The sequence below is a fragment of the Salmo salar genome, chromosome ssa09, assembly GCF_905237065.1.
Source record: "Salmo salar chromosome ssa09, Ssal_v3.1, whole genome shotgun sequence".
NCBI lineage: Eukaryota > Metazoa > Chordata > Actinopteri > Salmoniformes > Salmonidae > Salmo > Salmo salar.
The window spans coordinates 982,242-998,169 of record NC_059450.1 but is presented as its reverse complement, the minus strand read 5'-3'; the positions used below and the strand labels follow the sequence as shown (position 1 = coordinate 998,169).

The 15,928-nt window shown below is 46.6% G+C and overlaps 1 protein-coding gene across 6 annotated transcripts in view; it reads left to right on the top strand.

Annotated features, from left to right (window-relative positions):
- The window catches only part of LOC106610626 (echinoderm microtubule-associated protein-like 1), a 111,578-nt gene extending 96,537 nt beyond the window's left edge, over positions 1-15,041 (top strand). For all 6 annotated transcript variants that reach the window (XM_014210048.2, XM_014210044.2, XM_014210043.2 and 3 more), the window contains 4 exons: positions 10,619-10,706; positions 10,836-10,931; positions 11,718-11,848; positions 11,947-15,041. In XM_014210048.2, coding sequence (XP_014065523.1) covers positions 10,619-10,706; positions 10,836-10,931; positions 11,718-11,848; positions 11,947-12,072 — 441 coding nt within the window. In that variant the 3' untranslated portion in view covers positions 12,073-15,041. The remainder of the gene's footprint in view (positions 1-10,618; positions 10,707-10,835; positions 10,932-11,717; positions 11,849-11,946) is intronic.
- Positions 15,042-15,928: the final 887 nt, after the last annotated feature.

The window sequence follows — 15,928 nt, the reverse complement described above, 5'->3', positions numbered from 1 at the left end:
GTAACAGCCAGTTGAATCCTGTGGCGCGATTTTCAAAACCTTTGAAATGCTATTACTTCAATTTCTCAAACATATGACTATTTTACACCATTTTAAAGACAAGACTCTCGTTAATCTAACCACACTGTCCGATTTCAAAAAGGCTTTACAACGAAAGCAAAACATTAGATTATGTCAGCAGAGTACCCAGCCAGAAATAATCAGACACCCATTTTTCAAGCTAGCATATAATGTCACAAAAACCCAGAAGACAGCTAAATGCAGCACTAACCTTTGATGATCTTCATCAGATGACAACCCTAGGACATTATGTTATACAATACATGCATGTTTTGTTCAATCAAGTTCATATTTATATCAAAAACCAGCTTTTTACATTAGCATGTGACGTTCAGAACTAGCATACCCCCCGCAAACTTCCGGCGAAATCACTAATAATTTACTAAATTACTCACGATAAACGTTCACAAAAAGCATAACAATTATTTTAAGAATTATAGATACAGAACTCCTCTATGCACTCGATATGTCCGATTTTAAAATAGCTTTTCGGTGAAAGCACATTTTTCAATATTCTCAGTAGATAGCCCAGCCATCACGGCTAGCCATTTAGACACCGACCAAGTTTAGCCCTGATCAAACTCCGATTTACTATTACAAAAGTTTCATTACCTTTGTTGTCTTCGTCATAATGCACTCCCAGGACTGCTACTTCAATAACAAATGTTGGTTTGGTCCAAAATAATCCATCGTTATATCCGAATAGCGACGTTTTGTTCGTGCGTTCCAGAGCTATCCGAAATGGTAAAGAAGGGTCGCGCGCATGGCGCAATTCGTGACAAAAAAATTCTAAATATTCCATTACCGTACTTCGAAGCATGTCAACCGCTGTTTAAAATCAATTTTTATGCCATTTTTCTCGTAGAAAAGCGATAATATTCCGACCGGGAATCTCCTTTTCGGCAAACAGAGGAAAAAATCACAAAGACGGGGGCGGTCAGGTCACGCGCCTAAGCCCAGAGTACCTTGATCGGCCACTTGAGAAAGGCGATAATGTGTTTCAGCCTGGGGCTGGGATGACGACATTCAGGTTTTTCCCCGGGCTCTGAGCGCCTATGGACGACGTAGGAAGTGTCACGTTAGAGCAGAGATCCTTAGTAAAAGATAGAGATGGCAAAGAAGTTCCAGAAATGGTCAGACAGGCCACTTCCTGTAAAGGAATCTCTCAGGTTTTGACCTGCCATTTGAGTTCTGTTATACTCACAGACACCATTCAAACAGTTTTAGAAACTTTAGGGTGTTTTCTATCCATATATAATAAGTATATGCATATTCTAGTTACTGGGTAGGATTAGTAACCAGATTAAATCGGGTACGTTTTTTATCCAGCCGTGAAAATACTGCCCCCTAGCCATAAGAGGTTAAACAGGTTAACATTCACAAGGCCAAAGGGCCAGACGGATTGCCAGGACATGTACTCAGAGCATGAAAGCACGCCCCCATTCATATCGACGGGAGTTTTGGTGGAGCGGGTTGAGAGCTTCAAGTTTCTCGGTGTCTACATCACTAAGGACCCATCATGGTCCAAACACAATCGTAAAAAGGGCACGACAACGCCTCTTTCCCCTCAGGAGGCTGAAAAGATTTGCATTTCCCCTCAGATCTTCAAAAAGTTCTACAGCTGCACCATTTAGAGCATCTTAATTGGCTGCATCACCACTTGGTATAGCAACTGCTTGGCATCTGACTTCAAGCGCCACAGAGGGTAGTGTGTACGGCCCACTATATCACTGGGGCTGAGCTCCCTGTCATCCAGGACCTCTTTACCAGGCGCTATCAGAGAAAGACCCTTAAAATTGTCAAAGACTCCAGCCAGCCAAGTAGACTGCTCTCTCTGCTACCGCACTTCAAGCGGTGCCGGAGCGCCAAGTCTGGGACCAAAAGGCTCCTGAACAGCTTCTACCCCCAAGTCATAAGACTGCTGAACAGTTAATCAAATGGCTATCCGGACTATTTGCATTGCCATTATTTTTTGCACTGACCTTCTTGCATGAGCTCTATGCACACTCACTGGACTCTACCCACACACTCACACATACTACACTTTAACGCACACATACACTCACACAAACACACTACATACGCTCACACACACAAAACACACACATGCATATTGTCGCACTGTCTGGAGGATCTGGCTGCTATGATTGGATAGAGCAGGTGTCACGGGCTGGCTCGGAAAAACAGGAGAGGTAGAGTCAGGCGCAGGAGACAGAGAGTTCTTGACCACACTTCTTTATTCAAGAAAAACTGGAGGTGGTCGCCAAAAAATATATAGGGACGCAGCCCTTAAATTATTCTGCGATGGTGTACACAATGAAATCAACCACAGGCAGAGGAAAACCAACATACGTTCCTATAGCACATGAACCGGACAGGAAACACAATCACGCACAAACACAGACAATCTACGCTAAACTAAATAACCCCCCCCTACTAATGACTAACCCAAAACAGGTGCGTGTCTACCTAGACCTAACCAACAGAAAGTGAAACAAAAAGGGATCGATGATAGCTAGTAGGCCGGCGACGACGACCGCCGAGCTCCGCCCGGCCGAGGAGGGGCGCCACCATCCGTCGGTGTCGTGACAGTACTCCCCCCCGACGTGCGGCTCCCGCAGCGCGCCGACGCCGGCCTCGAGGATGCCCCGGAGGGCGAGGCGCAGGGCGATCCGGATGGAGGCTGTGGAACTCCCGGATGAGCGCTGGGTCCAGTATGTCCTCCACCGGTACCCAGCACCTCTCCTCCGGACCGTACCCCTCCCAGTCCACGAGGTACTGCAGGCCCCTCGCCCGGCGTCTGGAGTCCAAGATGGACCGGACTGTGTACGCCGGGGGCCCCCCGATGTCCAGGGGGGGTGGAGGGACCTCCCGTACCTCATTTTCCTGCAGCGGACCAGCTACCACCGGCCTGAGGAGAGACACATGAAACGAGGGGTTAATACGATAATAAGAAGGAAGTTGTAATCTGTAACACACCTCGTTTATTCTCCTCAGGACTTTAAATGGCCCCACAAACCGCGGACCCAGCTTCCGGCAGGGCAGGCGGAGGGGCAGGTTCCGGGTTGAGAGCCAGACTCTCTCCCCTGGGGTGAACACGGGGGCCTCGCTGCGGTGCCGGTCAGCGCTCGCTTTTTGTCGCTCCCTGGCTCGTTCCAGGGATTCCTGCCCAGCGTCCCAGGTCTCCCTTGAGCGCTGAACCCATTCCTCCACCGCAGGGGCCTCTGTCTGGCTCTGATGCCATGGCCCCAGGACCGGCTGATAACCCAACACACATTGGAATGGTGACATGTTGGTGGAGGAGTGGCGCAAAGAGTTCTGAGCCATTTCGGCCCATGGCACGAACCTTGCCCACTCCCCTGGCTGGTCCTGGCAGTAGGACCGCAGAAACCTGCCCACCTCCTGGTTTACCCTTTCTACCTGCCCATTACTTTCGGGGTGAAACCCCGAGGTCAAACTGACCGAAACCCCCAGTCGCTCCATAAACTCCCGCCACACTCGGGACGTGAACTGGGGGCCTCGATCTGAGACGATATCCTCGGGCACCCCGTAGTGCCGGAAGACGTGGGTGAATAAGGCTTCCGTGTTCTGCAGGGCCGTAGGAAGACCGGGTAACGGAAGCAGACGGCAGGACTTAGAGAACCGGTCCACAACGACCAAGATCGTAGTGTTGCCCTGAGACGGCGGGAGATCGGTCAGGAAATCCACCGCCAGGTGGGACCATGGTCGTTGTGGAACTGGGAGGGGCTGTAATTTCCCTCTAGGCAGGTGCCTGGGAGCCTTACTCTGAGCGCACACCGAACAGGAGGAGACATAGTGCCTCATGTCCCTCACCAAGGTGGGCCACCAGTATTTCCCACTAAGACCACACACTGTCCGCTCAACCCCTGGGTGACCAGAGGAGGGAAGCGTGTGAGCCCACCAAATCAGACGATCGCGAACACCGAGCGGAACGTACTTACGACCCACTGGACACTGCAGAGGAGTAGGCTCCGTCCGTAACGCCCGCTCGATGTCTGCGTCCACCTCCCAGACCACCGGTGCCACCAGGCAGGAGGCTGGAAGTATGGGCGTGGGATCGGTGGACCGTTCCTCGGCGTCATGGAGACGAGACAGTGCGTCGGCCTTAGTGTTCCGGGAACCTGGGATATACGAGATGTTAAACTGAAATCTCGTAAAGAACATCGCCCACCTGGCTTGACGCGGGTTCAGTCTCCTCGCCGCCCGGATGTACTCCAGATTGCGGTGGTCAGTCCAGATGAGAAAAGGGTGACGCGCCCCCTCAAGCCAATGTCTCCACACCTTCAGGGCTCTGACCACAGCCAACAGCTCCCTGTCCCCCACATCATAGTTACGCTCCGCTGGACTCAACTTCCTCGAGAAGAAGGCGCAGGGGCGGAGCTTGGGGGGGGGCGCCCGAGCGCTGGGACAGCACGGCTCCTACCCCAGCCTCGGATGCGTCCACCTCCACTATGAAGGGCAAAGAGGGGTCCGGGTGCGCTAGCACCGGAGCGTCGGGGAACAAAACCTTCAGACGACTAAAGGCCCTGTCCGCCTCCGCGGACCACCGCAACCGCACCGGGCCCCCCTTCATCAGTGAGGTAATGGGAGCCGCCACCTGCCCAAAGCCCCGGATAAACCTCCGGTAGTAATTGGCAAATCCCAAAAACCGCTGCACCTCCTTCACCGTGGTGGGAGTCGGCCAATTACGCACGGCTGAGATGCGGTCACATTCCATCACTACCCCTGATGAGGAAATGCGATACCCCAAGAAAGAGACGGCTGGTTTGGAAAACTCACATTTCTCAGCCTTGACGTATAGGTCATGCTCCACCAGTCGCCCAAGCACTTTACGCACCAGAGACACATGCTCGGCGCGTGTAGCGGAGTAGACCAGAATGTCATCGATGTACACCACTACACCCTGACCGAGCAGGTCCCGGAGAATCTCGTCCACAAAGGATTGGAAGACTGCGGGAGCATTCTTTAACCCATCCTGCATGACGAGGTACTCATAATGGTCAGATGTGGTACTAAATGCAGTTTTCCACTCGTCCCCTCCTCGGATACGCACCAGATTATATGCACTCCTGAGATCCAATTTCGTGAAGAAGCGCGCCCCGTGAAATGACTCCATCGCCGAGGCGATGAGAGGTAGTGGGTAACTGAAACCCACTGTGATGGCATTTAGACCTCTATAGTGAACGCACGGGCGCAGACCTCCCTCCTTCTTCTTCACAAAAAAGAAGCTCGAGGAGACGGGTGAGTTAGATGGCCGAATGTATCCCTGCCTCAAAGACTCAGTGACGTATGTTTCCATAGCCGCTGTTTCCTGCTGAGACAGGGGATAAACGTGACTACGAGGAAGTGCAGCGCCCACCTGGAGGTTTATCGCACAGTCTCCTCGTCGATGAGGTGGTAATTGGGTCGCCTTCGTTTTACTGAAGGCGATGGCCAAATCGGCATACTCTGAGGGAATGTGCACGGTGGAGACTTGGTCTGGACTCTCCACCATAGTCGCACCGATGGAAACTCCTATGCACCTGCCCGAGCACTCATTTGACCACCCCTTAAGAGCCCTCTGTCCCCACGAAATCTTAGGGTTGTGAGTGGCTAGCCAGGGAATCCCTAGAACCACTGGAAACGCTGGGGAATCGATGAGGAAAAGACTAATCCGCTCCTCATGACCCCCCCGCATTACCATGACCAGTGGCACAGTGACCTCCCTGACCAGCCCTGACCCTAGTGGTCGACTGTCTAGGGCGTGCACGGGGAAGGGTTGGTCCAACTGGACCAGGGGAATCCCTAACTTAGCCGCGACCCCACGGTCCATAAAACTCCCCGCCGCGCCTGAATCGACTAGCGCCTTAAACCAGGAGTGAGGGGAGAAACAAGGAAAAGACACTGACACATACATGTGACGGACAGGGGGCTCTGGGTGAGGCTGGTGCTGACTCACCTGAGGTGTCAAAGGAGCGCTCTGCCTGCCTTCTGGACTCCCAGGTGAGTCTCTCCAGCACCGGTCCACAGTGTGCCCTCTGCGACCACATGAGGTGCAGGAGCGAACTCCCCCTCCGGTCTTCCTGGCTGCTGCCCCCCCTATCTCCATAGGCGTGGGAGCAGGAGGGCTGGAGGGTGGAATGAGCAGGGCCCGGGTCGGACGTCCGCGGGCGGCCAGCAGATTGTCCAGTCGGATGGACAGATCCACCAGTTGGTCCAGTGTGCTGGTCGTGTCCCGACAGGCTAATTCCCGGCGGACGTCCTCCCTCAAACTACAACGGTAGTGATCTATAAGGGCCCTCTCATTCCACCCTGCTCCCGCGGCCAGGGTCCGGAACTCGAGAGAAAAATCCTGCGCGCTCCTCGTCTCCTGCCTCAGGTGAAACAGCCGCTCACCCGCCGCTCTCCCCCCGAAAGCGGCGGGTGAACTCTGGGTAGTTGTCCCTGGCTGAGTCCGGACTGTCCCACACGGCGTTTTCCCATTCCAGGGCCTTACCCGTGAGACAGGAGACGAGGACGCTGACGCTCTCCTCCCCCGAGGGAGAGGGACGAATGGTCGCCAGGTATAACTCCAACTGGAATAAGAAGCCCTTACACCCAGCGGCCGTCCCATCGTACTCCCTGGGGGGAGCGAGTTTCACCCCACTGGTACTGGGTGCTGATGGGGGCGCAGGCTGTTGACCTGCCGCGTTCAGGGGGCCGAGAGCGCTTCGGTCCCAGCTCTCCATGCGCGCCAACACCTGATCCATGGCGTTCCCCAGACGGTGGAGCAGGGTGGAGTGTTGGTCAACTCTTTCCTCCATGGACAGGGTTGGCGCTGAAGCTCCTGCTGACTCCATCAAGTTTTGGTGCGTGATTTCTGTCACGGGCTGGCTCGGAAAAACAGGAGAGGTAGAGTCAGGCGCAGGAGACAGAGAGTTCTTGACCACACTTCTTTATTCAAGAAAAACTGGAGGTGGTCGCCAAAAAATATATAGGGACGCAGCCCTTAAATTATTCTGCGGTGGTGTACACAATGAAATCAACCACAGGCAGAGGAAAACCAACATATGTTCCTATAGCACATGAACCGGACAGGAAACACAATCACGCACAAACACAGACAATCTACGCTAAACTAAATAACCCCCCCTACTAATGACTAACCCAAAACAGGTGCGTGCCTACTTAGACCTAACCAACAGAAAGTGAAACAAAAAGGGATCGATGGTAGCTAGTAGGCCGGCGACGACGACCGCCGAGGTCCGCCCGGCCGAGGAGGGGCGCCACCATCCGTCGGTGTCGTGACAGCAGGACTCCCCTATTGGTGGCCCATGGGCTGAATTTGGCCAGCTGGTGGTTTTATTTCTTAAAAGACTGTAAAAACACCAGGAAGCCAACTCCAAGTGATTTTTATTTAAGAAATCTGCTCCCAAGTATTCCCCCACATAATAGAGAGACACTACATGTGATCATACACAAATGTAAGCAAGGTTTGAAATGATTATGTTTAGTCAAACATTATATCTGTTTGGGCTTCTTGCGGTCAATTTGCAGTCTACAAATTATTTGTAGTTATGCTACCCCCGACCATCCCCTACAGAAAAAATTCTGTCTGCGACTGCTTTTAGATGATGATACCTGCGATAGAGCGTGCTCAGCTGATACAGCACAATCAGCATAGCTGCTTCTCTCGTGTTAGTGGGCACTGGGCAAGTGGGCACAACCGTAATCCATACCCAACCCTGCAGTAAATCATGACGAACTCACTAACAACACTCAGTTTTGGACAAGACTGTCTTTATGGCCAAAATTATCCTATTCACACTTTTGACTTAAATCAATACCACATAGGCCGTCTAAAACCAGAGAAGTTTGTTCTAAGCTTAGGGGTAGTTGACTTTTAAAGGCCCAATGCAGCTGTTTTTATCTCAATATCAAATAATTTCTGGGTAACTATTAAGTACCTTACTGTGATTGTTTTCAATAAAAATTGTCAACAAAAAAAATTGCTTCTTAGCAAGGAGCAATTTCTCAAATAATATTTTTTATAGTACTGTCAGGGAGTGGGGAGGGGAAAAACTGCAAAGTAGCTGTTATTGGCAGAGAGGTTTGGAACTCTCTTTCTTATTTGTCTATTAACACATTTAATAGACCACCCAACCAAAACAGGTTGACATTTCAGCGGGTCTTTTCAAACAGCTCTTACACTCAAAGTGCATTATCATAATTTTCACAATTTCACAGTATTATTCCTACCTCATAGTGTGGAAATATATATAGTACCAGTCAAAAGTTTGGACACACCTACTCATTCCATGTTTTTTATTTATTTTTACTATTTTCTACATTGTAGAATAATAGTGAAGACATCAAAACTATGAAATAACACATATGGAATCATGTAGTAACAAAACAAGAGTTAAATAAATCAAAATATATTTTATATTTGAGATTCTTCAAAGTAGCCACCCTTTGCCTTGATGACAGCTGTGCATACTCTTGGCATTCTCTCAACCAGCTTCATGAGATAGTCACCTGGAATGCATTTCAATTAATAGATGTGCCTTGTTAAAAGTTAATACAGTATGTGGAATTTCTTTCCTTCTTAATGTGTTTGAGCCAATCAGTTGTGTTGTGACAAGGTAGGGGAGCTATACAGAAGATAGCCCGATTTGCTAAAAGTACAAGTCCATATTGTGGCAAGAACAGCTCAAATAAGCAAAGTGAAACGACAGTCCATCATTACTTTAAGACATGAAGGTCAGTCAATGCGGAAAATGTCAAGAACTTTGAAAGTTTCTTCAAGTGCAGTCGCAAAAACCATCAAGCGCTATGATGAAACTGGCCCTCATGAGGGCCGCCACAGGAAAGGAAAACCCAGAGTGACCTCTGCTGCGGAGGATAAGTTAATTAGAGTTAACTGCACCTCAGATTGCAGCCCACACAAATGCTTCACAGAGTTCAAGTAAAAGACATCAACTGTTCAGAGGAGACTGTGTGGTCGAATTGCTGCAAAGAAACCACTACTAAAGGACACCAATAAGAAGAAGAGACTTGCTTGGGCCAAGAAACATGAGCAATGGACATTAGACCGGTGGAAATCTGTCCTTTGGTCTGATGAGTCCAAATTGGAACATTTTGGATCCAATCGCCGTGTCTTTGTGAGACACAGAGTAGGTGAACGGATGATCTCTGCATATGTGGTTCCCACCATGAAGTATGGAGGAGGAGGTGTGATGGTCTGGGGGTATTTTGCTGGTGACACTGTCTGTGATTTATTTAGAATTCAAGGCACACTTAACCAGCATGGCTACCACAGCATTCTGCAGCAATATGCCATCCCATCTGGTTTGCGCTTAGTGGGACTATCATTTGTTTTTCAACATAACAATGACCCAACACACCTCCAGGCTGTGTAAGGGCTATTTGACCAAGAAGGAGAGTGATGGAGTGCTGCATCAGATGACTTGGCCTCCACATTCACCCGACCTCAACCCATTTGAGATGGTTTGGGATTAGTTGGACCGCAGAGTGAAGGAAAAACAGCCAAAAAGTGCTCAGCATATGTGGGAAATCCTTCAAGGCTGTTGTAAAAGTATTCCAGGTGAAGCTGGTTGAGAGAATGCCAAGAGTGTGCAAAGCTGTCATCAACGCAAATTGTGTGTCACGTCCTGACCATTAAAGGGCTTATTTGTTATTGTAGTTTGGTCAGGACGTGGCGGGGGGTATTTGTTTAGAGTGTTTAGGGGTTTGTTATATTATGTGTTTATGTAGAAGGGGTATTTGTTTAGAGTGTTTCGGGGTTTATTGGGCTATGTGTTTATGTAGAGGGGTGTTGGTTTAGAGTGTACCGGGGTTTTAGGTTTAGGTTCTAGGTTAGTGTATTCTATGTTAGTTCTAGGTTGTTTATGTCTATGTTCAGTTTATTGATTTGACCTTCAATTGGAGGGAGCTGTTTCTCGTTGCCTCTGATTGAAGGTCCTATGTATAGGGGTTGTTTTGTATGGGGTATTGTGGGTAGTTGTAGTTGCGTAGCTTTGTGTTTAGCCTGCATCCTGTTCGTTCGTATGTTTTCTTGTTGTTTTAGTGTTCAAATAAAGTGAATTATGAGCACTCAATCCGCTGCGCCTTGGTCCAATACCTACAAAAGACGTGACATTGTGGCTTTTAAAAAAGAAAGTTTACACTTTTTTGTTTACTACATGATTACATATGTGTTATTTCATAGTTTTGATGTCTTCACTATTATTTTACAATGTAGAAAATAGTAAAAATTTAAGAAGAGCACTTGAATAAGTAGGTGTGTCCAAACTTTTGACTGGTACTGTATAAAACACAATAAAATAACTGTTTTGACTGCACTGGTTCTTTAACTGTTTGAAAACTGCAGGGTTTCTTCACATATGTGTTATACTTTTTATGTTCCAAAAATTAAATGTATTCAAGTTTTGAACAAATAATGTTCAGAAAATGTCTTATCTAGTGAAGTTCTGCTGCAGCAGGGTTCTCTTGCCTTTGTACTACAGCTGCATACTATCTCTCTCTGTCTCTCACTCTCTCTCTTTCTGTCTCTCAGGGCCACTCCAGCTTCATCACCCATCTGGACTGGTCAGTGGACTCTCAGTACCTGGTGTCCAACTCAGGAGACTATGAGATACTCTATTGTAAGTATGGTCATGTTCAGTAAAGCATACTGTAGAAAACTGTTTTGCAACTGAAAATGAAAATCTGTGTTCTTATTGGAAAAGTTCAGATAGCACCTCCACATTTCAATCCGCTGTGTGTCGTTCCAGGGATCCCATCAGTGTGTAAACAGGTGGTGAGTGTGGAGACCACACGGGACATCCCCTGGGCCACATCTAACTGCACTCTGGGCTTCCAAGTCTTTGGTGAGCAATGCAGCTGGATATGTATTTTCTGGACACATACTGTATAATGTCTCGTGGACAGATGGATGTAACATAGGATGGTAGCGTCTGTCAACAGACTGTGGGATGTGACGACTAATGAGGAACTTCCCGGTGCACAGATTTTTTTTGTCACTGGTCATTTGGACTAATCACTATTTCGCATCTTTCAAATTTCTGAAGGGAAGAGGCCATTTGACCCATACTTTGGCTGAGTGTCACGCCCTGACCATAGAGAGCCCTCAGGGTTCTCTATGGTGTAATAGGTCAGAGTGTGACTAGGGGGGTTTCTAGATAGTATATTTCTATGTTGGTGTATGTGTATGGTTCCCAATTGGAGGCAGGTGATAATCGTTGCCTCTAATTGGGGATCATACTTAGTGTGTTCCTTTTCCCACCTGTGTTGTGGGGTTTTGTTTTGTGTGAGTGTTTATGTGCGCTACGGTTTGCACGATAGTTATATCTTTGTTTTTGTTTTTTAAGTTTCACGAGCAATAAAATGTGGAACTCTACTCACGCTGCGCCTTGGTCCAGTTATTTAAACGACGGTCGTGACACTGAGAGATTAATTTATGGGGGTGGAAACTTTGTTTGTCTTGTCAGTACTTCTCCCCCCAGAACCTAATCGAGCATATGATGCAATTACAGTACGCAACATTTTTGTTCTGGGTTTCCAAGATTACATACTGTATGACCATTCACTTTGTACATTTTGTGTAGGGTATAACATAATGAGATGGATACTGTAACTCTGGTCCTGATCAACAGGGTTATGGCCTGACGGCTCCGACGGGACTGACATCAACGCCGTCTCCAGATCCAATGAGAAAAGGCTGCTCGTCACAGGAGACGACTTCGGAAAAGTCCACCTTTTCTCTTTCCCCTGCTCTCAATTCCGGGTAAGATTGACAATCTATTGAATATTTAGATGAGAAGAGCCTGTGAAGATGATGTGAGGCCATTGATTGCAGTTTTATTGATTTTCTTTTTCTTCCAGGCTCCCAGTCATGTTTATGGTGGACACAGCAGTCATGTGACCAACGTGAAATTCCTGTTTGACGATAGTTGCCTGGTTTCCACTGGGGGCAAGGACATGAGCGTCATGCAGTGGCGGGTAGTGTGAGGCGACCATTTTGGGGCAACAGACAGACAGTTTCTTTATGGATCAGGGTAGGGGAAGGGTTGTACTCCTAGAGGCTTCCCTGTACAATGAGCTTACAATGAAGTTGCCCCCAGAAGCTGATCTTGGATCAGTTTTGTATTTACCCCATTAATGGGTTAGGATTTGGGGAGGGCTGATTCTAGATCTGTTCCTAGGGTTGACTTCACTACAGAGTTTAGCTTTTTGGTGGGTGGGATGGGTCGTGGGTGGGTTGGGGACGAAGAGCATCACAACAAAAGGATGATACAACAGGGAGTACCTATTGTTTAGTTTTTTATCGTTCCGTCTGTCCTTTTTGTATATTTCACACCTCAGGAAACCAATAGAAAATTAGGAGTTGAATTTATTCCCTTTGCCATATCAATGGTAGCCTCTCTGGCCTGGTAGAGATGGCACTCCACATTGGAAAGTGGGTGGTTAAGAGTGTTGAGCCAGTGAGCAAAAGGTTGCTGGTTTGAATCCCCAAGCTGATTAGGTGAAAAATCTGTTGAGCAAGGCACTTCAGCCAAATTGCTTTGGGTAAGAGTGGCTGCGTAATGGAAGTTTTAATTTTTACTATATGCATTTGATCTACACTGAATGCACATACAACTGATGCTGACAGAGAGTAAATGACCAATATTCCAATGATTACACTCTTTCATATGATGTGTATTTTATAATGAATACATCAGGTTTACCCCAGGCAGTTTGTTACTAGGCCAAGTGTGCGGTTGAATAGATGTGAATTCTGTGAGGCTACATGGGAATATGAAGATATTAACTCTCTGCTGTCACTGTCTGGTTTCCTGAGGTATTGAATGGTGTCATAATGACTACTTCACTAATGCTCTGCAAACTATAATACATGATAAAGTTTCACACTGGCATTTCAAAGAGAGCCTTTTAAAAACTAATTAATAATTATTTAAATGAATAATCAATGATTATTTACACCTGTTGAAAAGCATCATTTTGGGACCCAAATGACTGAAGTTGAACTACATTTCAAACATATTTGGATTACACTGTTATATATCTGCTGCCGATGTCACGTCCTTCCTGAGCCTCCCTTATCTTCCTGTATAGTCCTCAAACTAGTTCTGTAAATAAGAGGTTTGTACTAATCAGACCATTGCACTGTAATTGTTTTCTCTCCAATACCCTTTTCACACTATAGTGCCGAACCAATCCGTACCGCGCTGACTCAATATTTTCTTTTCACATTGTCCTTTTCAGCACGGCTCCAGTAACTACGATGGAATCGTAACCAGACTAGCTCAGTACAGCTTGTTTGGCTCGGTTTGGCTCAGTAGTGTGAAAAGCCCTAATGTGTGCTCCCCTATTGTGCACTGTTTACCAAAGGCAAGTAATCACTACTCCAAGGCTTAAGGCCCACTCTTGATATTTACAGCTGTTTTTGATCTCTCCAAGGCTTAAAAGAACCTGTGATTTAGCTACCATACTGACCTTGTCACCTTGACTCATGCCTCTTGTTTACTAGGCATATCCATGAACAAAACATGTAATTCATATTGAAAGCTTTCCCAAAGCCAGGAAAAAGTAATCTCACCAAGAGTTATCTGTACCCACACTGCTAATGTCTGAAATGGACTGGTCATTCATCTGGCGTTTGCTTTATAGTGATGAAAAGTATCCAGAGCATGCATAACATTGGTTATACCTGGGCTGCATTCAAAAGGGCACAACATTGTGTAACGTTCATATAGAAATATACTACGAAGAACAAACATGCTTTTCTGACATGTAGGATGAAGAATCGCGTCAGCTCTATTCATGTAATTTCTTTAAAAAAATGTTGGCACTGAGCAAATTCCATGTCTGCTAAGCGCAAACTTGAACATTGTGAACATTTGGTGCAACTTCCAGCGCATGTTTACTGTGAACACTGAGGCTGTACCCACTTTAAGTTACAATTTTAGCAGTGGTCAAGTAGGCTAGTGGCTATTTGATCATAATATAGGCTTACCAGAGTGGCCTACCATCAAAAACAATGGAGAAAGTGCACCCCATAACATTTTAACAAAGAAATAGCTGTTCTATCATTCAGTCTACAGTAGCAGGCAATGTGTGGTGTTCCATGCAGGGCTTGACATTAACCTGTTTATCCACTTGCCCTTCAGACAAGGAGGTGCCTGAACATTTTGTGTTGTTTGATGCAAGAAACCACTTTACAAAATAAAATGCATTGTTATTCACATACTATTATTACAGAGAATCAGACAAATTATACTACCCTCTGCCTATTGGCTACTTGGCTTATTCAAGCCTGTCTCAAAATACAGCACTGCTCTTTACCTGACTCGCTTTTCAAAGATGTCTAGAAATGTACACGTTTTGTGCTATTGTAGGAAGCAATCACTCCCCTATTGCTGACTACAAATGATCTATAACTGTGCTAATAACTCACTAACTAACAAAGGATATGAACAAAATGTGCACACGTGGCTACATGCAGCTTTCGCTTTGATCTCAAAACAAGCGCATCCACTCATGACCGCCCACGCTGTAAACACAGTCCAGTTCAAAGTAAATGGCACAGATCCATATATGGCAATGGTATATTTGCATATAGGTCTACTACAGCTCTGATTGTTTATGCCGGACCAGGATGAGTAGTGCGTGTCAATGCAATAGAATCCTACTCTGATGCGTTCTGCCTACAACAACATGTCTTGCATAATTGGTTTTGTTTCGGTATATTGCATTGAAAGTGGCTAATATTGAATTAATTAGATCACAATTGCCACATTGAAGAGATAGTGTTAACAGGGAAAACTCTAAAACAGTGGTCACCAACCTTTTCTGAGTCAAGATCACTTTCTGAGTCAAAATGCAAGTCGAGATTTACTGCTCAGATTCTTTTTAACATGACTTAAAAAACATAAGCCAATGCAACATTAACCAATTAAAAACAGTACTGTAGCAAGGAGGTTTGTGCAGTAAGTTATAGGCCCAATACATTATCACCTCATATTGGCTTTTCTCGAATTGCCCTGCTAATGCATTGTTGTTCGGGACATTGTTTTAAATTAGATTAAAACATTTGAGGTAGGCTATATAATCACTGGTAATAGATCCGTTGTTTTATTACTTATGAGGCACAGCTGAGTGAGCATACCTTTAAATAATTTGCTTTCTATTTTTATTTTACTGGGCTGATGTTGCCTGCATCTGATGGTCAGTCTCAGCGGAGGAGAGAGCAGCACAGGCATGATACACTAGCACAGGATGCCGCGTGGTGAAACACCACTTCCCATTCATTTCAATGGAAGGAAAGCTGTGAGAAAAGGAGAGGGCGGGGGGACCTTTGGGCGGTGCGAAGGTGGCGTGGGAGTCGGTGAAAAATATAAACTTTTACCAACTTCATGCAAATCACCAGCGGCGACCGCTGGATGATGACCAATCATATCGAGTGGTTCCCATGACGAATGTGACACTATGTGACCCAAGGCTGGAGACTTTCTTCAAATACTGGGATGGAAGCAAATGTAAGTGATTATAACATCCTAAGGAATCATGCAAAAAATGTACAGTTGACAAGAATACACCTGTATGCCTCTGGATGTGTAGCTAGCTATCTAGCCGATCTGTGTATGGACCCAAACGTTTGGTATACATATTAGTTCAGAACCTAGCTATGAACCTCAGCTATCATAGCCAGTTCTATCAACTTCAAAACAGTCTGAATGACATTAATGAAACCTATGGATTGAGTAGAATATAATATAACTTTGTGCCAAGGATGCAAGTCATATATACATGTAGTTATTACCCTGCATGAGATCCCCACATTGTTGCCTGTACATTTAATATA